This window comes from Typopeltis vanoorti, chromosome 7 (genome assembly GCF_054136105.1).
Source record: "Typopeltis vanoorti isolate ZY-2024b chromosome 7, IOZ_Tvanoo_1.0, whole genome shotgun sequence".
Lineage (NCBI taxonomy): Eukaryota > Metazoa > Arthropoda > Arachnida > Uropygi > Thelyphonidae > Typopeltis > Typopeltis vanoorti.
In genome coordinates, this window is record NC_143555.1 from 92,624,611 (window position 1) to 92,650,512 (window position 25,902).

The 25,902-nt window shown below is 36.1% G+C and overlaps 1 protein-coding gene across 5 annotated transcripts in view; it reads right to left on the reverse strand.

Annotated features, from left to right (window-relative positions):
• The window catches only part of LOC150104866 (PGAP2-interacting protein-like), a 227,525-nt gene that overhangs the window by 17,634 nt on the left and 183,989 nt on the right, over positions 1–25,902 (reverse strand). For 4 of the 5 annotated variants that reach the window (XM_090395376.1, XM_090395378.1, XM_090395380.1 and 1 more), the window contains 5 exons: positions 18,450–18,585; positions 18,251–18,315; positions 3,738–3,879; positions 1,512–1,661; positions 742–897 (listed from right to left, as the gene is read on the reverse strand). In XM_090395376.1, the coding sequence (XP_090251502.1) occupies positions 742–897; positions 1,512–1,661; positions 3,738–3,879; positions 18,251–18,315; positions 18,450–18,585 (649 nt within the window). Of the gene's footprint in view, positions 1–741; positions 898–1,511; positions 1,662–3,737; positions 3,880–18,250; positions 18,332–18,449; positions 18,586–25,902 lie in introns of all 5 variants that reach the window. The other variant, XM_090395379.1, reaches the window with a different exon arrangement.

The following is a 25,902-nucleotide window of genomic DNA, read 5'->3' on the forward strand; positions in this document are numbered from 1 at the left end:
TTGGTGAAAGAAAAATATACAAATTTAAGTGCCTTTTCAAGAAAAATCATTTGTCTTTTCGGCAGCACATATATGTGTGAACAGTTTTTTTCAAGGATGAAATACAATAAATCAAAAATTCAGACAAGAATAACGGACGAAAACCTCGAAAATTCTATGCGATTATCCTTAAGTAATATTAACGTCAATATTGATAGTTTCGTAGTTCAAGTACAATACGAATCTTCACATTAAATTGTTATGTCGTTCATTATATTATAAAATTTATGTAGAGCTTTATACCAAAGCATTATATTATAAATAAATGAAATATGAAGTAGCAATGTGTTTTAATTCATTTACTATTAATTTATTTTATTTAATAATTTGGTCCGCCCTTGACTCGGAGATAGAATGATAATTTGGCCCCGAACTAGGAAAGGTTGCCCATGCCCAATTTAAAAGAATAAATAAAAAATTAAAATTAAAAAAAATCACAGCCCACCCACAGTACTATCATACTATTAGTTTATAATCTTTCATAGATGGGAGTCACCTTAAAAAAAAAAAAAAAAAGTGTTATTTCAGTGAAAATTTGAAATTTCCTGTTATTCAACATCCCTTAATTTCTGAGGTTTCTAGATCTCACAGAATTATAAAATTGTGCTTACAATTAGCATATGATATTGTTTACAATTTTTAATGAATATACATTAAAAGCATAAAATTTACCCAGGGTTAAGTTACTGTAAGGAAACTTACTCTGGATTAAATATGATTTTTGCACTGACTTCACTGTCATTTGTAGTCATAAAATTGTAATCTTCAGAGTTTTTTGAATCCTCAGGAATAAAAAATTTGGCTAGTTGTAATTCTGTATCACTTAGACCTCCATGAGATAACCGAGCATATCCAAGCCTAAAATATACAATAGTTTCAAAATCAATGTAATGCATTGATCCATAATAAACAATACATTTCTCTTCTTAGATGCAAGCAGGAAAATTTTTACACAAAACATATTTAAGATTGTAGCTATTTCACCTCATTGTTCAGAATATATTTATTACATAACATTTATGATATGTTTATATCATCAAGCATATTTTATAAATATTTTAAATAAACCTCAATACTGAAACAAAATAGAACTTTATATGTAATTGTACTATATAACAGGATATAGATTTTTATATAAAAAAATAAAGTAGTAAAATTTATATATAAATTATTGCATACTGTAAATTAAATACAAATAAAATAGCTTATTTGCTAGCATTTCAAAACCAGAAATTGAATTTTCTTTGAAATGCTCTGATAATGTATGTGATCAATTTTGAACTCATTCCAAAGTAAATCATAATGCAAGTTGTTCTATCATTTTACTAAACACTTTAGCTTCCCCCATTCCAAAGGATAATATCTATAATCATCTCAATCAGATGAAGTTCACTACAAGCTATATATTAATAATCAAAATGGAAAATGTTACTGTATTCTAAAGTGATCAAAAACAAATATAATATATTCACCTTATGAGGTCTCTATACATGATATATTCACACCAGCGATCCATATCTGTTGCATCAATATCTTTTACATGTCCTTTTTGGATCAAGCGGAAATAGTTGTTACTTCCAGGAGAAGAAGTTAGATATCCCAAAAATACTACAGGGTTAGTACTAATATAATAATAATAAAAACAACATGAATGTTAATCAAACATTACTAAGATTCACCTACTTAATTATTTTATCTGAAGAGTAATAATTAAAATATAAAATAATCTTCAAAGCAATTTCATTTTGATTAAGACTTAAAGAGAAACTAATATTTTTTTTTAATATAAATAATTTTAAATGCTGAAAGAAAAACAATACTTGTGGTATGATCCTTAGTTGCATTAAAATTTAGTATTACTCATTAATTATAATGAATATAGAAACAGAAGTCTGAGTGCAGTGGAAAGAGAGGAGGAGGAGTCCTCCTCTGACCAGGAGATATATGGGAAACTGAGAAAACTTGATGATATATCATCTTGTGTTTGCCTAGAAGTACTTGTTTAATATCAGTCTTACACTGAGCCAAGTTTCAAAGGAGCAGAAGGAAGGCAAGATTTACTGCTTCATAAGGGAGGTGACAAGACTAGTTTCAAATTACTGCTCTGTACACTAATCTGTGTGTCAAGTGTTGTGGTTAAATGTATTAGAGAAGTTATGAGGACCAAGATCCAGAATTGGGTTGACAACAGTGGCATTCTCTTTAATGGAGAGCAAGGATTTTTTTTAAAGAAAAGTCATGGTTTAGTAATCTGCTTACTTATTACAATAAGGTGACATGTGTATCTGACAAGGAAGATGCATACATAGTGAAATACTTAGATTTTTACAAAGGCTTTTGGCAGATTGCCACATAAGCTGATAATGGGGGTTGATAACAGATTAGTGCACTGGATTGAAGATTTGTTTATCTGACAGGTATCAACAAGTTATGTATAGGGAACAATATCTCGGAAGAGGAAATTCACTAGTAGCATGCTTCAAGGGTCATTGCTGTTTAACTTGTATGTTAATGATATTGGGGAGGGTTTGAATGGGAGATATTCAGTTGTTTGCAGATGATGCAAAGTTGGGAAGAACTATAAGAAGTAGAACAAAAAGTTGTGGCCTTACAGGAGGACTTGAATAGATTGAGTGGATAGGCATGGGTTAGATAAATGTTGCAAAGTATGAGGTTTTTAAAATCTGTAAATCAATGATTGGATGTGAGAATATAATTGGTAGATATACTGGATGAAGTGGAAAAGATAGATCTTGGGAATGATGGTAGATAGGGACTTAAAAGTTAAAGGACACACTACTAAAATTGTGAAGACATGACAATGACTCTGCAATGATGCAGAGCACACTGACTTGTAGGAGATTATGGTTCCACTGTATAAGGCCCTGAGAGGTTACACATGGACTACTATGCACAGATTTGGTCACCTGTTTTCAAAAGGTGAAGAAAATTGAAAGGGTTAAGAAGGATTAAGGATTAAGAGAATTGAAAAGGGTTAAGAGACGACTGACTAAGGTGGTTTCTAGTCTCTGGAATGCTAAATATGAAGAAAGGCTATGACTAATGGATAGGAGATATAATAGACATATTTTATCAGATTAATGCTGAAAAGGTTTTTCACAGAATGGTGAGAGAACAAGAGGTTATCCCTGGAATCTGCATAAGGAGGATGTGAGCAAAAAGAAGTAGGATTTTTTCATCAAAAGTGGTGAATGATTAGAATGCATTCCTGAGAATGTAAATGTATTTATTTAAAACACGGCATTATGAGTTCTGTGTGTGAGTAACATATGGACCTTCCACAATGAGTCTTTAATTCCATTGGAGGTATGAAGATGATGATGTATATTTTTTTTTTTCTTAAACAAAACTACAACTTAATTTTGGGAAAATCTAAATTAGAGGGAATTTAATACTTTTTTCTTTCTTTTTCACATCAGTCACAAAACTTTCACAGTTAATAATAACAAGTAAATGGTAACGTGTTATTGTTATCATTTTTTTTAATTAAAACATACTCTGAAATGTTCATAACATTACAGTATATCAAATAAAAAATATTAGCATAGAGTATTTAATATACTTTTTACGTAGTAAATTATATCATGAACTATTAAATCTAAAAAATAATAATAAATTAAAATGCGTTCCACTTTTGCCACTGTGTATATTAGGAGATCTTGTTCCTATATGCTCACCAGTTTTTCAGTAGTCCAGACAAATATTCTGTTTGCAGCAACCTATCTAATTTATCACCTTCATTACCCATATGAGTTACAACAAAATCCACTAATCTGCCAGAAATATTCAGAGTTGCACTAATAGCTGGAGCTAGTTCTCCTGTAAGTCCATAAATCAGTCCTATTAACTAGGTTTAAAAGAACAAAATAAAACTAAAAAATAATATAAATTGGTAATTCTTTTAGCAATGAACTAGTAGAAATGTTAAAGTATAATTAGCATAATAAAAGGAAAAAAAAAACTTATGTAAAATAAATAGCAATATTAGACTGCTATGTAAAAAAATATTCTATCTATTAGGAAAAAGATTATTTATCTTTCAAACAAAAAAAAAATTATTCAACAAAGTCAGATTTAGTTTGCTACATTCCTATTTAGCTTCTTTTTATACAAGCAAAATGTTTTCCTACATATCTGAAAATGATGAGCATATCACATTTAAAAAAAGCACAAGCAATTTGTAAAATGTTATAAACAGTGAAAGTTTGAGTGAAGGTCACAATACCTTGAAGCTTCTGCCAAACATTCCACAATGCATGAAATGAAAGTTCATATTTCAGGAACATACACGATTATCATCAAATTCCTGATATGAGAGGTACAGGATATTATTATTAGACAGGTATCGCCATGGATTCAGAAGCCTCATCGTGAGAGATCTATTATTCACACACTAGCCATTATTCACATAATACCTATCATACCTCTCCTTAAACTCATTCACCACTGATGAAGCACCGACCACCTCTGGCAACTCATTCCACCTATTCAGCAGACTCCAAGCAAAAAAAACCTAGTCCCAACACTCATACTAACTACACTCTTATACAACTTCACTGGTGATCCTTTGTTCTCTCCCTTCTTACCATGTACTGAAAAAAAAGTCTTTGGCATCAATCCTATAAAACCACTTTAATAACTTAAATGCTTCAATCATGTCTCCTCTTTTCCTCCTATCAGTTAATATTTGAAGCCTACAGACCCTCAATCTATTCTCATAGGGAATACTCCACAGACCAGCCACAACACTTGTCACTCACCTCTAGATCCTCTCCACAACTTCTTCATCCCCACGGAATCCTGGAGTCCAGATGTGGTCTTGTTAAAGCTTTATATAGGGGAACAATAACCTCTCTATCCCTGCTTATTAGTGTTCTTCAACAATCACGTAATCTGATGTGCTGTTCACACTCATAACCGACAATGGCAAATGCCCCCCCCCCCCCAGTCATTCCAACTGCCCAACATACAATGCCCCCTGTATCCTTTTGCCAGAAAGAGATCACAACAAACCTGTTGTTAAAATTAGACACAAATAAAGCCCCTGGCCCTGATGGAATTCCTACAATTGTCCCAAAGGTCTGTGCAGCAGAACTGACTCCTATCCTATGCCATCTGTACACACTATCTTACTCCACTGGTGTATATATCCCAAAGCCTGGAAATTGACCTATATTCAACCCATTCCCAAAAAGGGAGACAAATCACAGCCATCTAACTACTGCCCTATCTCACTCACTCACCTCAATCCTATCTAAAGTGATGGAGAAAACCATCAATTCTCAACTACTAATCTACCTTGAAGGTACCCAGCTATTAAGCAACCACCAGTACGGATTCCGGTGATGCCGATCAACAGGTGACCTGCTCTCATATATCACCCATCTCTGGACATATACCATGGAAAAATTTGGCAAATCCCAAGTAGTTGCACTTGATATCTCTAAAGCCTTTGACTGGGTCTGGCACAAAAGCTTACTAAACAAACTTCCATCATTTGGACTATCTCAGGACTTCTTCAGATGGATTACCAGCTTCCAGTCTGGATGTGCACTATGTGTAATGGTAGATGGCTCCCTATCCTCCCACTATCCAACTAATGTTGGGGTCCCACAAGGTTCAGTTCTCTCACTGACCCTCTTCCTTCTATACATCAATGACCTACTTCAGTTGCCCTCCAACCCAATACACAGTTTTTCAGATGACAGCACATTACACTCCTCCCTTTCATTTCAAAAACCTCCTTACCCTTGTAAAATCTTTATCCTTTTAGTTGTTTGTAAAATGTATGCCTGGATACATTTGTAATTATTGTTCTTAATTCAAATACTTTAATTAACTTCTCTTATTTTGCCTTACTTTATTTGTCAGTTTTACTCTATATTTTAATCAATCTCAATATTCTCTCAGGGCCGTTATTCACTCTTAAGAACGATGCTAGTGTTTATAAGACAAAGGAATTGCTAATGGTCAACACCAATTCCTTTGTTTCAATACTGGATCTGATTCCTTTTTCGGATTCAAGGAAAATTTCTATTATCCTGCGCCACCCCGAATCCTAGATTAACAAAGAGTGCAGAATCAAGGAATCAGAACACAATTTAGCATACTATCTTATTTCACTATAACTTATTTATGCAGTTGTAGCCTCCCTATTATTTATCTGCTGCTATGGTCCGAATTTAATGAGAAAGTGCAATACAGAAAAAAAAAAATCAGGCAAGCCATCATTTAAACTTAAAGAAGAAAACATTTAATTTCAATTGAGACACTTACACTTTATGAACATACACTGATATATTAATCCACTAATTCTAAAGGATGAGCATAGTTATTCAAACTCTCTACTTTTATCATAGCATGCAAAACAAAGGAAAATCAATTCTAATAACCACATTCTATTTTAAGATCAATCATGCTCTTCTCTACACCTCAATACTAAAGGATGGTTACTTATTGAATCACTAAGTTAGTTCCACGTGCTTCCGTTCTAATTCCTTCACTAAAATCTCATAATTACTCTACTTTAAAAGACAACAATCTCTAAAGTCCTTCCTATAGTTACAGAATTTCTTCTTTAAACACAGTTACTTATTAATACATAAACTGTACATTACCATCTGCTGGGGAACTATTTGACCATCACACACATCATGACTGGACATTCGTTCTCGACTCCTGGTTCATTCTACCTTATCTGTAATATTCTTTAGAGGGTCCAGGCAGAACTTATCTCCACTGCCGAAAGTAAGTGCTTGTTGTTCTCTGGTCAACTGGCTCAACATGGTTTAGTTATCTCCAGGGGAAATAAGGAGGCTTCCTTCCGCTGGGCTGATTGCTGACCGGCAAACTTTCATGGATATCGCAGCCTGTTCCCTCAGTCTTTGTCTTGACGGCCTCGTCGAAAACGGGGGGACGAGAAGGTGCCACAAGGAGGTTCCAAAAACACAAGAACAAGAGAGCTGGCTAGACACTGCTATGCTTTTTAAATCGTGCACCATCATTCCTTTCTACATCAACGCTTTTCTCCTCCCCTTTTTCCATGCCCCCCTATGTCTCCCGGTACTTAGCGCCACACATGGAAATCTTAGCGTGCTCTTCGGTGTGTGTATGGGGGGGGGGGGACTGCGTGCTTATCTAAAAGGGTGCATGCGTACTTGTAGCACGTGTTTAGATTCTGGCCATTTTCACTTAATCGGATTATCGTTTCTCCCAGCAATTTATAAGTATTTACACAAAAACAGCAAAGTTTAAACATTAAACAAGTTACAATATTTACATCATAACATGAAGTAATGAAAATATCCTCTATTTAGTAATTTTTTTGGTAAGTTACAAGTTTAGTACATCTGATATATCAATATATGTTTCAAAATGCAAACCCATGTTAAGTCTGTAGGAAACGTGAATTAATTTAAATTTAGTTTCATTCAGAACTTAACACCCTACACAACTCACTTCAACCCACAGAACATCAACCACAACTTCCCTTAATGCAGACATCCAAAACATCCTCCAATGGAACTCAGATAACCTCTTCAACACTAGTAAAACCCAGCTCTGTCTTATTTCCCACAAAAGAGAACCATTTTCCCCCAGTATTGTTTTGATAACACTCAAATCCCCAGACAAGATGAAATTTCTCTTCTCGGAATTACCATGACATCAGGCCTCTCCTGGCATAAACACGTGCTACACGTGAACCATTGCATCCTCAGCTTCCAAAAAACTAGGCTTTCTCTTTCACTCAAGACGTTACTTCACTTCAAAATAGCTGTTAACCTTATACAAATCGCAAATCTGCCCAGCTATCAAATACTGTTCTCACATTTGGAGTGGGGCTCCTAAAAGCTCCCTCAAAATGCTTGACTCAATACAGAGGAGAGCAATTAGACTAATAAATGATCCATCTCTTACTGATTCACTCCCCCCACTTTCACATAGACGTTTAGTCTCTGCAATTTGTATATTCTACAAATATTTTCATGAAAAATTCTCATCTGAAACATCAATAATTCCCCCACTCTGTACTAAGCCCATTGGAACACGTACAGCTGCCTCCCAACATCCCCTTCACAAAACACCTTGAAACCCACAGAACAAGTTTCTTTTCCTCCTTCATCATCCTTGCTACTGCTGTACTGTGGAACAGTCTTCCCCTGAGGTATTTCCCAAGGAATACAATATACAGGCTTTCAAATCGAATGTTAACAAGTTCCTCCTTTCCTAACCCACTATCCATATACGATACTAAAGTACTATAGGTTGGCAAGCCAATTCTCGTATAAATGGGCCCAACATAAAAATAAAAAAGAAATAATAATAAAAAAAAAAAAACACTCACGTCCCTGGTCTTATCAGTTTCCTGGAGTTCAGTTCAGTTCCATCAATACAGAACACAGCTTCTGATCTCTTCCCAAAGTGCATCACATTACACTTGGCCATATTAAATTGGCAGCCATTTTCCTTTACCCATACTGCTAGACAGGCTTCCTGCAGGATCTCTGCACCACCTTCATTTACCATTGCTCTTCCCAGTTTAGCATCATCAGCAAACGGAATACTTCCTGTCCAATCATTTCCTATATCACTCATACAAACTGAACAACAGCAGACCAAGTACTAAACCCTGTGCTCCACCAATGGTCACTTGCCATCTCCTGGACTCTCAACTCCACCCACAACACACTCTTTGATATCTGTCCATCAGCAACCCTCTAATTCAAATCACCAGATTCATATCCATCCCCACTGCTTCAATTTATGCAATAGAGTTCTATTTGTGGGGTGCTTAAAGGTCAAAGCTATACAACTGAGAGGAGACCTCCACATAGCATTTAAAGGAATGCGGAGAACTGACCAGGGCTTTTGACCAATGTCCAATCCTCACTTTCTCGTGGTGTACCCTGTTAGGTATCTACCTGGATACTGAACGAACGAGGATGGGCTGGCAATTTGGGATACAATACAATACCAAATTGTATTCTTATTGGCTTAAAACAAATTCAAAATGATGTACAACATGACAGAATTTTATGCTGGCTGGTGCATCCCCCAGTTAAACAAGGCCACCATTGTTTTCACCAAGGAACTAGGGTAAACAGCGAAAAGTCAGCTACTGGAACAAATCTGAAAATACACCCCAACTCAACATCACTAGAGTTAAAGATCGGTACTATCAACATAAGCAGCCTGAATGGCAAAGAAATGGAGCTAGCTGAGGAATTAGATAAGTACCAGATCGACATAATAGGGGTGACTGAAACAAAAAAGACCAAAACTGGTGAGATCTTTCTGAGCAATAAATACAAAATGTTATATTCAGGCAATGTCAATCAAGGAAAAGAAGGAGTAGCCATAGTATTCAAAACTAAATACGAGGCTAATCTTCTTGAATGGCAGTCAGTCTCAAGTAGAGTGATGTGGGCAAATATGAGAATGGGGAAACTGGACAATGAGACTTATTTGTGCTTATGGTCCCACAGAAAGTTCTACTAAGGTAGAAGAAGAGGAATTTTTTGAGACTTTAGAAAAAGCCACTGATACAATGAAAAAGGAAACGTTGGTCCTTGTTGGGAATCTAAATAGCAGAGTAGGAAGTGATTGTCAGACATACAAAAATATTTTGGGAAAATTTGGAGAAAAGAGCAAAGCTAATAATAATGGCAAATACCTGTTGGATTTCAGGACATGGAATGGTCATTACTAACATCATTTTACAACATAAAAATGTGCACAAATTCACATGGAGAGAAGAGGCAAGGAATAAGAAAAGTCTCATTGACTATGTTATTGTTGATAGTGATGTTTTCTCCCTGCTGCAGGGCACCAGAGTGTACAGAGGATTTGAAATTGGAAGTGATCACTATTTAGTCTTGAGCAGGATAAAACTGAATTTCATATTAAAAAGAATAACATGTAAGAAAGTTTTAAAGCGAATAAAAGTTGAGCAGCTCTCAGATGTGAACTGTAGATTAAAATACAGAAAGATTATTGAAAAGAAAATGAAAGAGTTTGAGAACAGCAACCAAACCTTGGAGATTCAGTGGCAAGCCTTGAAGAAAACACTGATTGATTCAGCCAGAGAGGCAGGTGGTGAGGTTGTCTGCAAGGATAGAAAAATCAGAACTCCATGGTGGACACAGGAAGTTAAAGAGGCGGTGAAGGAAAAGAAGAAAGCATATCAAAAATTCCTGGCAAATAAGTCAGCTTGTGCTCTGAGAGAATACAGAGACAAATGTAAGAAAGCTAAACACCATGTAAAACTAGCTAAATAAAAGTCATGGGAAGACTTTGGCAAGAACATAGAAAATAAATATCAAGAAGTGGCAAAATATACTGGAGATTTTAGAAGAAGCTTAGAAATGGAGGAAAGACTGCTGTAAAAAGAGTTAGAGATGATAAAGGTGATATGAAAACGGGGGAAAAAGATATTCTTGAAGTATGGAGTAATTACTTTGAAAAATTGCTAAATGAAACAAAAAGTGATAGCACAGTGGTAAAAAAACACTCAACAGGCATACAGTCAGGAATAATACATATCCATACTTAAAGTAGAAAAAGCCATCAAAGGCTTAAAATGTGGAAAGGCAGCAGGAGTAGATGATATTTAACCAGAAATGCAGAAGTGTGGTGGTATAAAAATCTTACAGTGGCTGCACTGCATAGTTCAGAAAGCCTGAACAGAGGGATGAATTCCCAATGATTCGCGTAGAGCTCTCATAGTACCCACATATAAAAAGAGAAATAAAATTGAATGTGAGAATTACAGAGGTATTTTCCTACTGAGTGTTCCTGGTAAGATTGATGCAATTATACTTGAGAAATGATTGAAAAGAATTGTGGAAGAAAAAGCTTGGTGAAGAACAAGCTGGATTCAGGCCAAATAGAGGCTGTCAGGAGCAGATCTTCACTTTACGACAAATAGTTGAGAAAGCATGGGAATACAACAAAGATCTGTATTTAAGTTTTGTCGATTTGGAAAAGGCATATGACAAGGTGCCAAGAGAGAAGCTATTCAATACGCTGCAGTTATACGGTGTCAATGGGGCATTATATCAAGCAATACATAGTCTTTATTTGAGTTGCAAGTCAGCAGTTAGAATTCAAGGAAGTACAGGAAGATGGTTTAACGTTAAATCTGGTGTCAGACAAGGATGTACATTATCCCCTCTGTTATTCATTATCTATATGGATCACATTATGAAGGAAAGTGATATTAAACCTGATATCAAAATTGGAGATGTTAATATCAGCTCTTTGCTTTATGTGGATGATGTTATACTTCTAAATAAATCTTCTACAAGTCTGCAAGATTCCCTGACTAAATTGAACATATCTATTACAACAAATAACTGTTGTAATAGATATGGTATGAAGGTCAGTTAAAACAAGACAAAGATAATGAAAATAGGCAGAAGCACTGAAAATGTCAACTGCATTCTCCATTCACAATGCAGTTGACATTTTCAACTGCATTGTGAATAGAGAACCTGTGGAACAAGTAAAACATTTCAGCTACTTAGGCATGATTTTTAGTGAAGATGGTAAATTAAATATGGAAATAGACAGCAGAATCAACAAATCTGCTATGGTAGGAAGTCAAATGAATAAATTCATATGGAATAAGAGCGAAATTAGTCTGAACACTAAATTAGCTATATACAAGACAGTGTTCAAACCAGTTTTAACTTATGGATCTGAGAGCTGGGTCAGAAGTAAAACTTGACCAAAGACTAGAGACTGCAGATATGAGAGTCCTGAGAAAGATTAGGGGTGTGAACAGATGAAATCATCAATGGCAATATCATATTAAAAACAAGGATATTAGGAATGAACTTGACATTGTCAGCATCCAGGAATGCGTTAGCAGAGCTAATCCAAGGTGGTATGGTCACTTAAACAGAACGGGCGAGGAAAGATTAGCAAAACAAGTGTTCTCTGCCAGGTTGGCAGAAAACGACCCAGAATAAGACCAAGATATAGGTTTATTGATACAGTAAAAAGTGCCTTAGACGATAGAAATACAAGATCTTATAATGTTGGAGTCTTGCCAAGTAGCAGACTGATTTGGAGGAAAATGGTAGATAGGAAGTTAGTAATGATGTAGATTTTTAATGTAGTACTATCATATCCTGTACATCCGCTTGGGGGTATATGGCAGGAATTTGATGATGATGAGTTCTATGTGGAATCTTGTCAAATACTTTTGCAAAGTCGAGCAATATCATTGAGTAGCCATATCCCATATATGATACAACTCCATTGTCACTTTATAATAAAAAGTAAGCAAATTACTAAGCAAGACCTACCCTTCACGAAACCATGTCCCTTACAAAGTATATTCCAACTCACCCAGTCCTGAATTCTGTCTTTTGTCAATTTCTCCAATACTTTAATCACCACTCCTGAGATGCTGATTGGCCTATAATTTGTAACTTCTGTCTTGGAGTCTCTTTTATGCGGTGGGACTATTTTGTCCTTTTTCCACTCCCTTGGCATCTTCCCAGTACCAAGGCTTAAATTAAATAGCTTGGTTAGAGGAGGTGATAATTCCTTTGCACTTAATCTCTTCTGCATCTGTTATGCCATCTGTATTCAGTAAAGTTATTCTTTCATAGTCATTATTTCTTTTACTTCAGCATAATGACAGAATTCTTTTGGATTATCTTCAGCTTGCAGAGCAATTTCCTTTCATTATGTATTGCATTATTCAAGTATTTTTTAAATGCTTCCCATGCACTACTGATATCCTGTCAACCTAGAAATGACACGATAGGACAAAACCTAGTATACTCCTCAGTTATTCATAATTTCCTGCTTTGTAGTTCAGCATATAACTTTTTCTGAATGGAACATCCATAAACTTAGCCACTTTCCGACTCAGTACAGAATGACCACTGTCACTAACTGGAGATAGAACAGTCATATCTAACTAAAACCCTGCTCTGACACTAATCAGATCTAACACTCTTTGACATGCTGCTTGAGGAAAGTGTCTTGCACCAGCTCAATAAATTCAGTTTTGTTCTTCTCGTGAGATTTTATTGCTACCCAATCAATGTTTGGATAATAAAGTTAAAGTCACCCATAATAATTAGTATCATGGGTGACTTTAATTTCATACCTTCATGTTTATTTGGTAATGCATTTCCTCATCACTAGCAACCAATCAACCAGGTCTGTAACAACACCCAACTATGTATTTGATTTTGTTAGACTCCACCTTACACCAGATGGCTTCAAACTCACTGCCATATGAAAAACTGTTACAAGTATTCCATTTATAACTTTTTATCCTAACTAGACTCAAATCATTCAATATCATTAGCAGCACAGCACATCTCTTTCTTTCCTGTATATCCTTCCTAAAAATATTCTATCCTTTATACTCAATACCAGTTAGTATATCTGCCTCTGAGTCCTCAACATATTCAACAAGGCAATAAACTCTACTCCTTTGTTTCTGATACTACCGACATTTGTCTACAGACATAATAAGTTACCTGCATGTTTTTCTGAGTCTGAGTGACTCAATTGAACAACTTGTAGATCTTTATTCTTATCAATTTCAATTGTTTATCATGTTTTTTGCTAATTTTTGTGGGAGTTGTTGGGATCCACAAATGCTACTGTATTTTTTTTAATGGCTTCTGTGGTAAGTGATATCAGAAAATTAATTACAGAGGACCAACATACAGTCAGAGTAAACACTCAGGAGAATGTCTCTCGCACAAGGAATATCGAGTTTCCTATTCACGAGTGAACTTGATAGTGACAGTTGCATACTACAACACTTCTCAGACATGTATACACATACCTAAAGGAAGCATACTGGGCATTATGAGATACTAAGGTAACTGATGTGAACAGTCTCTACATCGAAGTAGCCTAGTTGTGAAGATACTTCACATGCAAACTGTTTTCTTATGGTTGGATAACGAATTTGAACAATACTATAATGTACCTATCAGAATTTACTTTGTAAGCAATCAAAAATTGTATATAAACATAAAATGTAAACTTTCTATCAAAAATTTAACCCCAAATTAGCACACTCCAATACTGTCAGTTCTTATATTTCAGCCCACGAAGGCACTTCTAACTGTATCAATCCATCTAGATCTTGATCTCTCTCCTGGTCTTTTACCTCCATTCTAGCATCAAACACCTTGTTTTTCTCTAATCTTTCTTAAGTTTTTTAAGTGACCATACCACCTGAGATTTGCTCTGCTCACACATTCTTGAATGCTAATGATGATGTCAAGTTCCTTCCATCAATTATTAACATGATTCAGCCATTGATGCCACTGTTCACTCCAATAATATTCCAACTCTCATATCTGTGGTCTCCCATTCTTTGATTAAGAATTTTATTTCTAACCCAGCTCTCTTATCATATATGAAAATGGGTTTGAAGACTGTCTTGTATATAGGTACTTTAGTATTTTGATTAATCTCTTTTATTCATAAAAATTTACTCACTTGACACACAACTATGCTAATTCTATTGTCTATTTCCATATTTAATTTGCAATCTTCACAAACAAATGTGCTTAAATAGCTGAAATGTTTCTACAGATTTCCCATAGATGACAGCTGGTGTTTTCAATGTTCATACCTATTTTCATAGTCTGTTTTTTGCTGCTGATTTTAATATGAAATTTGTCACATTGATTATTCATTTTAGTTTAGAAATCCCTAATGGTTCTACTGGATTTACTTAGGAGTATAACATTATATGCATAAAGTAAACAGCTGAAATTAACATCTGCAATTTTGATATTGAGTTTAATGCCACTTTCTTTCATAATGTCATCCATTCAGCTGATGAATAACAGGATAGTATGCACTTTTGTGTCACACCCAATTTTACATCAAACCGTCTTCCTATTCCTCCTTCATTTCTAATTACTGACTTACAACTTAAGTACAGACTATTATTATTATACGGCACCTCCATGGAGTCTGAAGACTCATCACGGGAGATCCAATCTATCCACACAAATCTATCATACTTATATCCAATCTATCCACACAATCTATTATACATATCTCCTTGAACCCATTAAAAGAAAAAGCACTCACAACTGACTCTGGCAACCCATTCTATTCATTCACCACTCTCCAAGCAAAAAATCTAGTCCTCACACCCCCTACTGACCACACCTTTATTCAACTTCCAGAGATGACCCCTTGTTCTGGTCCCTCTAGCCAAAATGCTGAAACATTTCCCCTGCAACTATCCTATAAAATCCTTTAAGCAACTTAAATGTTTCTATCATATCCCCTCTTTTTCTCCTATCAACCAACTTCTGCAATCCACACACACACCTTCAATCTATCCTCAGAGGGCACATTCCACAGGCCACTCACCATCTTGGTCACTCGCCTCTCCACCACTTCCACATCCCCAAGAAACCCAGGGGACCAGGCTTGAGTGCAGTAATCCAGATGTGGGCATATCAAGGTCTTATAAAGAGGAATAACAACCTCCTTATCTCTATTTGTTAATGTGTTCTTCACTAGCCAAGTAATCGTATGTGCTACCTTAGCAATATGTCCTCTAAACTTTCTGTCTACCACCACCCCTAAATCTCTAGTTTCATCTATTTCCTGGAGTACAGTGTCATCAATGTGATACATGGCTTGTAATCTATTTATCCCAAAGTGCATAACTTTACACTTCTCAACATTAAACTGACACCCATTAACTTTTTCCCATACTGACAGCCTATTTAAATTGTCCTGCAAGCTCTCCACATCACCTTGATTAACTATTACTCTACCTAATTTTGCATCATCAGCAAACAACTGAATATTTCCTTTCAGGTTATTTCCTATATCATTTATGTATAAATTAAACAGGAGTAGTCCTAGTATTGAACCTTGTGGCACCCCCCTGCTTTTGCCTAGATTCTGCTCCTTCATATACAACCTTCTGTTATATGTTTAGCAGCCACTCTCTTATCTACATAAACAGTGTCACATCCATCCCCCATTTGTTCTAATTAATGTACCAGAGTTCCATATGGTATTCTGTCAAATGCCTTTGCAAAATCCAGCAAAATCAATGTGTAGCATTTCCTTTATCCAACTCAGCTGTTACTCTATTATAAAAAGTTAGTACACTACTACGACATGACCGACCCTCATACAGTATCATATTTTTATCTACCCATTCTTGAATTCTCTTTTTTACCAATTTTTTTACCAATTTTTCTAATACTTTTACTATCATGCCTGAGATACTGAGATCTATAATTTGCTACTGTAGTCTTAGAACCTCCCTTATGCAAAAGAATAATTTTTGCCCTCTTTCCACTCCCTTGGAACTCTACAAGAGCTGAGACTTAAATTAAACAGCTAGTCAAAAGCATTGCCAGTTCTCTTGCACATTCTTTCAAAACCCTAGCTGATTAGAAGGTCCATCTAATCCCACAGCTGTGTTTACATTGAGATTCTGCAATATTGTAAAGCCCACCAATTGATTCACTTCTGTTCCCTCATTAGTGTCTGTTACACATAAGCTAAAGCAGTAACCTCACTAGGAAAATATATGCTTACAAAGTGGTCACTCAGTAGCTGAACTATTTTATCCGCTTCTGTCTCTTCATGACTATCATCACTCATTAAGGTTAATCTTCCATAGTCATTCTTCTTCTTACTTAATACATAACGAAAGAAATCTTTTTGGATTTCCTTTGGCCTGCTCGGCTAAATTCTTCCCATAATTTGATTTTGCCTTCCTTCCTTGTCATGCTGGTCACCTTTCTCTTATGAAGAATAACCTTAATGAGTGATGATAGTCATGAAGAGACAGAAGTGGATAAACTATATAAGGCTGGTCACCTTTCTTTCATGTGTAAGATTAAATATAAGAAAAAAATAATAAAAGGGAGACAGTGGTGAAAAATATTCAAGAGAAATACAGCCAGAAGTATATATCAATACCTGAGATAGATTATGTTTGACCAAGAAATGCTCAAATATAGAGGACTATAAGTTTTTTTTAATTGGCTGTACTGCATAATTCAGAATGCATGTTAAGAAGATCAAATTCCAAATGATTGGAGTAAAGCTCTCATGGTATTTATCTATAAAAACAGAGAAATAAATGAACATGACAATTACGTAGCAATTTTCTTACTGAATTTCATGTGAGATTTATGCTAGCATAGTTGGTGAAAGAGAAACTTGGAGAAGAACAAGCTGGGTTAAGGTCAAATATGGGGTGTCAGGTTCAGATTTTCACAGAATTTCTGAAGATCTGGAAAATGAATATGACAAGATGCCAAGAGAAAAGCTATTCAAAATGCTATAATTATACATAATATAGACTTAAGTTGCAAGTCAGCAGTTTCAGGTACAAGAGATAGTTCAATGTAAAATCAGGTGTAATACAATAGTCTGTCTCTATGCTTCTTCATTATCAATATGATCACATTATGAAGAAAAGTGGCATTAAGTGGCTTTTATGTAGATGTGTTATACTCTTAAATAAATCCAGCACTAGTCTGCAGGATCCTGAACTGAGTAACTGTTGTAACCAATTTGGTATGAAAATGAGTACCAAATTGGGTACAACAACACAAATTGAAAATTGACAACAGAATAAACAAAACTGGTATGGTGGATAGTTAAAGGAATCAATTTATATAGAATAAGAGACAAATTGGTCAAAACACTCAACTAACTGTATGCAGGAATTTTAACTTCTTGATCTGAGAGCCGAGTTAGAGTACTTTATCAAAGATCACAGATATGAGAGTTCTGAGAAAAATTAAAGGAGTGAACAGAGAGCATCAATGGCATCAGATTGAAAATAATGATATTAAGAAGGAACTTGACAATTATGAGCATTCCAAAATGTGAGAGTAGACAATCTTAGGTCTAGTCACTTAAACAGAATGGGATGGGAAATATTAACAAAGCAGGTGTTTGATGCCAGAATAGTAAGAAAAAGACTGAGAGGAATGTCAAATCTAGGTGAATGGATGCAGTTAGAAATGCCGTAGAACACCAAATTATAAGACCTGAAGACCTGAATACTGGAGTGCTGTCAGATAATAAACAAATAATTTAAATAATTTAGAGGAAAATTGTCAATAGGAAGTTAGTAATAAACTTATGTAGCTTATGAGGGTACACATCAGGATTTTGATGATATATAGACTCTGAATTTACTTACCATATGGTGAAGGAAGAAGATGATGTCTTGATGTAACAAAAGGATATTTGGATAGCAAAAGGTTTCTGAAAAATAAATAAACTGTGCTGAATAATACAAATTTTTAGTTCAGTTTATTTAAATGAGTACTCTACCATTTACTACGAACACTATATGAACATTACATAAAATTTACTATGACCATTACATTTACACTTACCCCCAAGTATGATCTCGTGTAGAAGGTCCAAAATCAGAATACACATTAAGCTTCTCTTCAAACCACATCGCAATATCATTATTTCCTAGGAAGGGCTTTGAAGCATCGCTTTCGAGAAGGGCAATAACATCTGCACCTTTATTGAGTAAAACAAGATAGACATGAAAACAAATTTTATGTACATATATATATATATATATATATATATATATATATATGACGAAATAATTAAGATATCAGTATAATTTACTTCCATCCTCATAACTTAACATTTGCAGCCAAATCAGCTTGCTTTCCATTCAGATATTTCAAGAGTGAGCTATAAAACTATCTGCATTACAAGCTCCACAAAAAAATAATGAAGTAATTTATTATATGAAGTTATATATTACAAGAATATGTATTTAAAACATTTTTTTTCTTTATGTTAATTTTTATGAAAGGTCTGCTATACCAATTTGTACACCTGGACCCATTGCCACTACCAATTGACTAAAGAAACACTCACGGTTTTGTTCAAGTCAAATTTTCTTCAATGCATTAGTTCTCATGCTTCAAGTAACACTACACATAAGGTAATGTAATTAAGAGAAAATTAATTTGTTCAGACTAAATGGAACATGCATTTTATGTGATGATTCTGTAAAAATCTCACATAAATGTTTTGCTTATTATGTTAGTTGTTGAAAGAGGAGGTGGAATGTCTTGTGAATGAGAGCAGAAGTATGAAAGATAAGATTGGGAGAATGGAAGAGATAAATGCAAGGCGAATCAGAGTAGGAGAGAGAGAGAATTTAGGGAGTATGAGTGAGAGGTATGGGGGTGCTAGAAGAGGAGAGAATGGAAACAGTAGAAGAGAGGGAATGAGAGAGAGGTATGGGAATACTAGCAGGCGAGAGGATGGAAACAGTAGGAGAGACGGAATGAGAGAGGGATATGGAAGTGCTAGAAGTGGAGAAAATGGAAACAGTAGGAGAGAGGGAATGAGAGAGATGTATGGGATTGCTAGAAGAGGAGAGAATGGAAACAGTAGAAGAGAGAGGTATGGGAATGAAAGAAGAGGAGAGAATGGAAACAATAGGAGCGAGGGAATGGTAAGAGGTATAATGTATGGCGACTCAATGATCCGTGGTGTTCAAGATAGGATGCGTGAGGAGTGTTTGCCAGGAGGAACAATAGAAAGGGTGGCTATGGCAATTAAGAGAGGTGAAAGGGTGGATGAGATGATTGTGATGGTAGGAACGAATGACTTGAGTGGTAATGTAAGTCGGGCAGCGAGAGATATGAGATTTTTGCTTGAGACTGTACGGAAGAAGACAGAGAGAGGGAAAAATAGTGTGCGTGTTGCCTAGGTGTGATAATGATGGGCTGAGCAGAAGAGCGATGATATTGAATGGCATAATAGCGAGAATGTGTGACAAGAGAGGACTGGTATATGTGGATGCTTGGAGTGCATTTGAGGAAAGAGAGGAATTGTATGCGAGAGACCGTTTACATTTGAATGAGGAAGGACGTAGGCATCTGGAGAGATTGCTGTTCTGAACGAGTCAGCGTGTCCCAGGGAGGATGATAGCAGGGGTGGCCTCTTGTGGGAATGGATACTTGGGAGAAGGGAGACAATGTCAGGTAACACTGAGCCCAGTGGAGTCTAGAAGGAATAATGCTGGGTATAGAAACAATGGCATTTATATGCTTTATAGTAATGCCAGGAGTATCCGGAATAAGGGAGAGGAATTGGTGGCGCAGATAGCATCAGCCTGGGCAAAAATTATTGCGATCACTGAGACGTGGTTGACAGAAGGGGATATGACAACAGGAATAGAAGTCGCTGGGTATAGCATTTTTCGTCAGGATAGGAGGGGAAAGTGTGGTGGTGGGGTACTGCTTATGATAAGTGATGACCTATGTCCTCTAAGAGTGGAGAATTTGGAAGGAAGTGAGACAAATGATTTTGAGAGCGTATGGTGTGAGGTAGAGGTAGGCAAGACAGGATATTTAGTGGGGTGTTGCTACAGACCCAGGAGCACAGAGGATGGGGACCAGGAGATGTTTAGACAGCTAAGTTTGGCAAGTGCAAGAAGAATGATTGTTATGGGAGATTTTAACTTCAGTAGTATAAATTGGAGAGAGGAAGATGCATGTAGCAATAGGGGAATGGAATTTCTAGAATTCTTGAGGGATAAATGTCTTAGGCAACATGTAACAGAGGGAACAAGAGGTTCAAAAGTTTTGGATTTGGTTATAGCATCAGAAGAGTTGATAATAACTGAGTTGATGTCTCTCCCACCAGTTGGAGAGAGTGACCATATGGTGTTGACTTGGAAAATGAATAGACATGCAGGAGTATCAAAGAGACGGGAACTTATGTGGAATTATAAGGCTGGTGATTATAATAGTCTTAGACGTCAACTTCGGGAAGTTTCATGGAGGCAGGAATTGGAAGGCCGGGATATCACTAGTGCGTGGGAAATTGTGAAAGAATATTTGTTATCAACAATGGTAAGTTGTATACCACGAGTGAAGAAGAGGACGCAATTTGGAGTAAAGTGGATGACAAACAATATTAAACAGGAATTGCATGCGAAAAAGAGGCTATGGAAGAGATATAAGGAGACAGGTGAAGAGATGCATGAGAAATATAAGACACAGGCCAGAAGAGTGACTAGTGTGGTAAGGAAAGCAAAACTGGAATATGAGAGGAGATTGGCTCTAAGATCAAAAGAAAATCCAAGGGAATTTTTTAGCTATGTGGCCAGTAGGAGGAGAAATGACTGTGGAAGAATGATATTGTGGGATAAAAATGGGAATAGAGTGACTGATGCAGAGGACATAGTGGAATTGTTCAATGAACACTTTATTGGAGTATTTCATCCTAGAGGAGTCAGTTTTAATGCTAGAGGGATAGGACTGGTTCAAGGTCTGGAGGTACAGGAGGAGAGTGTGTTTCAGATACTGAGTACTCTGGATGTCAGTAAAGCTGTGGGACTGGATGGTATTTCACCACGAGTTTTGAGAGAATGTGCTAGGGAATTGACAGTGCCTTTAACATGGCTTTTCAATGAAAGTCTGGCTTTGGCAAAGGTGCCCAGGGAAATAATGGAAGGAAGGTAAGATAGTGCCATTGCATAAGGGTGGTAACAGACTGGAAGTGTCTAATTATAGACCAGTCTGTGTGTCATCAGTAGTTGTTAAGATCTTGGAGAAAGTAGTGAGGGACCATATACAGCACTGGGCAGATGAGGGTAATGTTATCTGTGAGAGCCAACATGGATTTGTGAAAGGGCGCTCTTGTTTTAGCAATATGCTAGCCTTTTATAATAAAGTTACAAGAACAGTAGATGAGGGAAAGGCATATACTGCAATTTTCTTAGACTTAGCAAAGGCATCTGACAGGGTGCTACATGATAAGCTGATATTTAAGTTGCAACACATGGGTCAACTGGATTCAGGATTGGCTGTATGATAGGTATGAGAGAGTTGTGTATGGTGGAGCAGTTTCAAGGAGGCAGAGGTTACAAGTGGGGTCCCACAGGGCTCAGTATTGGCATCTATATTGTTTAACCTTTATATCAATGACATTGCCAGTGGATTGCAAGGGGATATTCAGTTGTTTGCAGATGATGCAAAGCTGGGAAGGATTATTAGTAATAGTGCAGATGTGGTAGCCCTGCAAGAGGATTTGAATAAGCTAGATAGATGGGAAAATGAATGGGGATGTCAGTTTAATGCAGCAAAATGTAAGGTCTTGAGGTTTGGGAAACATCGATGGGATGCTGCATACTCTATGGGAGGAGTTATACTGTAGGAAGTTGGGGAGACAAGAGATCTGGGGTTGATGATTGATAGAAACCTGAAGTTTAGGGGACATATTGCAAAGGTGGTGAAGGTAACACAGAGGATTGCTGCTATTATGAGAAGGACACTGACCTGCAGAGATAAGAAGGTTATCATTCCATTGTATAAGTCTCTGATCAGACCACACTTGGACTATTGTTCTCAGATTTGGTCCCCAGGATTTGAAGGGGATAAATTAACTGTGGAAAGGATACAAAGACGGATGACAAAGATGGTTTCAGGACTGTACAAGAATAGTTATGAGGATCGGCTGAGAGAATGTGAACTGAAGAGTTTGGTGGATAGAAGAAGGAGAGGTGATATGATTGAGACTTTTAAACTGTTGAAAGGTGGTTACAGGGTTGACACTGGGGAGTTCTTTCGCTTGGTTGAACAGCAGGAAGGAGTGATGACAAGAGGCCATCCCTGGAAGTTACGAAAGGAAACTGTGAGCAAGAGGGTAAGGAGTGGTTTCTTTGTGTGGAGGGTGGTTGAGCCGTGGAATGCATTGCCTGATGGAGTGGTGGGAGTGAGAACGGTCAGTGAGTTTAAAGAGTGGTATGATAGACTTTGTGTTTCTCAGGGGGAGACTTCCCCTCGATGAGTCTTGACAGACTTTATGTCTTAGGAAGGACCTCCCTCGAAGAGTCTTTTGACTCCTTGGAGGCCTGAATAATAATAATAATATATATGCTTAGTGAAAATTTTATTTAATGAGGAATATGTTTTGTTATGTGATAAAGTAATCTAAAAATATACACATGCAGTATGTATGTGTTCACATTTAGTAATGCTTTATAGGCTTAGTACTGCCAGAGCCGCCATGTGATTAAGCAGTAGCATTATAAAAGAAACTTAATTGTAGTTATAAGTAGTAATCTTGCTTGCTGTATGTCATAATCCTTAGGGAATAGCAGAAATGTTGTGTGTATATTATTTGTAGGTTTGTATTACAGTGGTGTTCATATGTCACTATTGCTGTACAATGTGCGAGCACTGTAGCAACGGCAGCCATTTTGTCACTTGAGTTTTGCTTTGAATCTCGGTAACAGAAATGTCCGTTAATTGTTTTTTAGAACATCTGTTGCTGGGTAATAGGAACACTGGAAAAGTAAAAAGAAGAGTCAAGCAAGGAAGGAGAGCCAAAGGAGGTCTAATAAACTACTGAGTTAAGTTCACTAATCTCAGAAAAGTTTTCATATGCAATTTTAATTACTCTCCAAGGATACGGAACTCTGAAGATGATCTGAAGGAGAGTATAATGTATCATGCATTCATAGATTAGTGAGAATATTTTGTGCTTAATGAAAAGCAAGTGATATTTCAAGGAGCAATAAGGAATCTGCATTACTTGTGAATACAGTAAAAAGTCCCTGTATTGAAAATGCATTTGGAATTGCTCAATTGATGTATTCCTATTGTTTGAGCAATTATTCTTCATGCCTACTTCAAAAAATTGAAAGATAGATGCATTAAGGAAACTGGAAGACACATTCAAGTATATTATTATTATTATTAAGATAGATCTCCAGGGAGTCAGGATCTCATCGAGAAAGGCCACATACTACACACACCATCTGTCATTCTTGAATTCATTCACACTGCTTGCATGCACAACATTCAATGGCAATCCATTCCAATCATGCACCACCCTATAAGAGAAAAATCTAGCCCTCACCCCCTTCTTAGGCACCATTAGTTCTCGGTTTCTAAGGATGCACTCTTGTCCTTCCCCCACCCTCCATAAATTGAAAAATTCCATCAACTGAAATCTTGTATGACTCTTTCAGGAGTCTGTAAGTCTCAATCATATCACCCCCTCTTTCTCATGTTTTCTAGTGTCTGCAGTTTACAAATTCTCAATCTGTCTTCATAGTTAACATTCCACAATCCTGATATAATTTTTAATACTCTCCTTTGCACTCTCTCTCTCCCCACTATATCAGAATTGTAATGGAAACCAGGAGACCACACCTGCATACAACAGTCCAAGTGAGGTCTTATCAAGGCATTGTAAAGAGACAAAATGATATCCTTATTTTTACATGTGAACGTTCATTTCAGCATTGCAATTATCTTTTGAATTGTATTTGCAATTTTTGCCACATGGCCTCTGAACTTCAACTTCCTATCTACTAACACTCCAATATCCTTAACCTGATCAGTTTCCTCTAGCATATTCCCACCAATATAATACGACATTGGATACCTAATCACGCTGAAGTGAATGACTTTACATTTGAACTGACATCCATTTTCCTATGCCCAAAATTTCAGCCTATTCAAATCATTCTGCAAGTACTGCATATCAGCAGCATTCCTGATTACCCTACCTATCTTTGCATCATCAGCAAATAGCTGTATGTCACTAGTCAAATCCATCCCAATATCATTAATGTACAGATTGAATAACAGTGGACCAAGCACTTATATTTGTGGTACACTACTAGTTACCTTAAATCTTACAGTCATACTTCATAGTGAAGAATTTATGGAGACACAACACATATTAGAATAATTACTTTACTTAACATTAGTAAAGTAACATTTGACTTTCAACTCTGCATTAAGGTCATCCTCAGGAAAAATACATATGTATAAGATACAAGCTACATGACACTGTACTATACAAAAGTAGGATGAATCTAAATGCGTTAATAATTAACTTAGCCTGACCTCTTGTGGAAAAATAAAAAAATAAGAAAAAAATTAAATAAATTAAATTAAATTAAAAAATTAAATAAAACAAAAAATATAAAAACATTTTTAAAATAAGAATAAAATATAAACGAAACTACATTAAACATTCTAAAGTCCTCTCGTATTGAGATTTTCTTCTATTTTGGCTTATTCTTGACCTTCCATTAGTAAAACCATTACAAAGCAGAGATTTTAAACTCATTGTAAAGTAGAGATTCACTGTGAACCCATTCCTGAATTAAAGGAAAGAAATAAAAATTAAAACAAAAAATTAAAGCTTGCAGACTCACATCCCTTGTATACCACTTTTTGATATCTGTCAGTCAGCCTTTATCTTATCAATGATAATTCAAACCCATGTTCTCCAATTTACGCAACAGCCTATCATGCAGATTTCTGTCAAAAGCCTTAGCAAAATTCAAAAGTATCATGGTGTATCCATTTCCCTTGTCTAGTTCAATGGTAACATTGTCATAGAATGTGAGCAAGTTGATACAACCCACCAGGATCTCCTGGAGAAAAACTACCATGCTCCACAATAGTAAATTAAAAAAGAAAGACTGTTTTCAGAATCTGCTGCAGCACTCAGAAATCAACTGAATTTAAATAAATATGGTTGCATAAAACTTCCCAAAATTTGTGAAACATTAATTATCAGAGATCCCACTTTATATCCTAGGCCATCTACAAATGTCCATAGAGGGTGCACCACCTAGGCAGGACTTTAGAGTCACCCATGTGTTTCACTTAGTATTGTGTTGTATTTGAATGTGTGTCACAATAGTTTTTTTTTTTTGTAATCCCTGATGATGTCTCAGTGACTGAGACGATTTATTGGAAGCATTAAAATCAGTTTTAATCCTGTTCTAGTGCTGTAAATATTCCATTAAACCTCCAACATGATGTCCCCACAGCACTT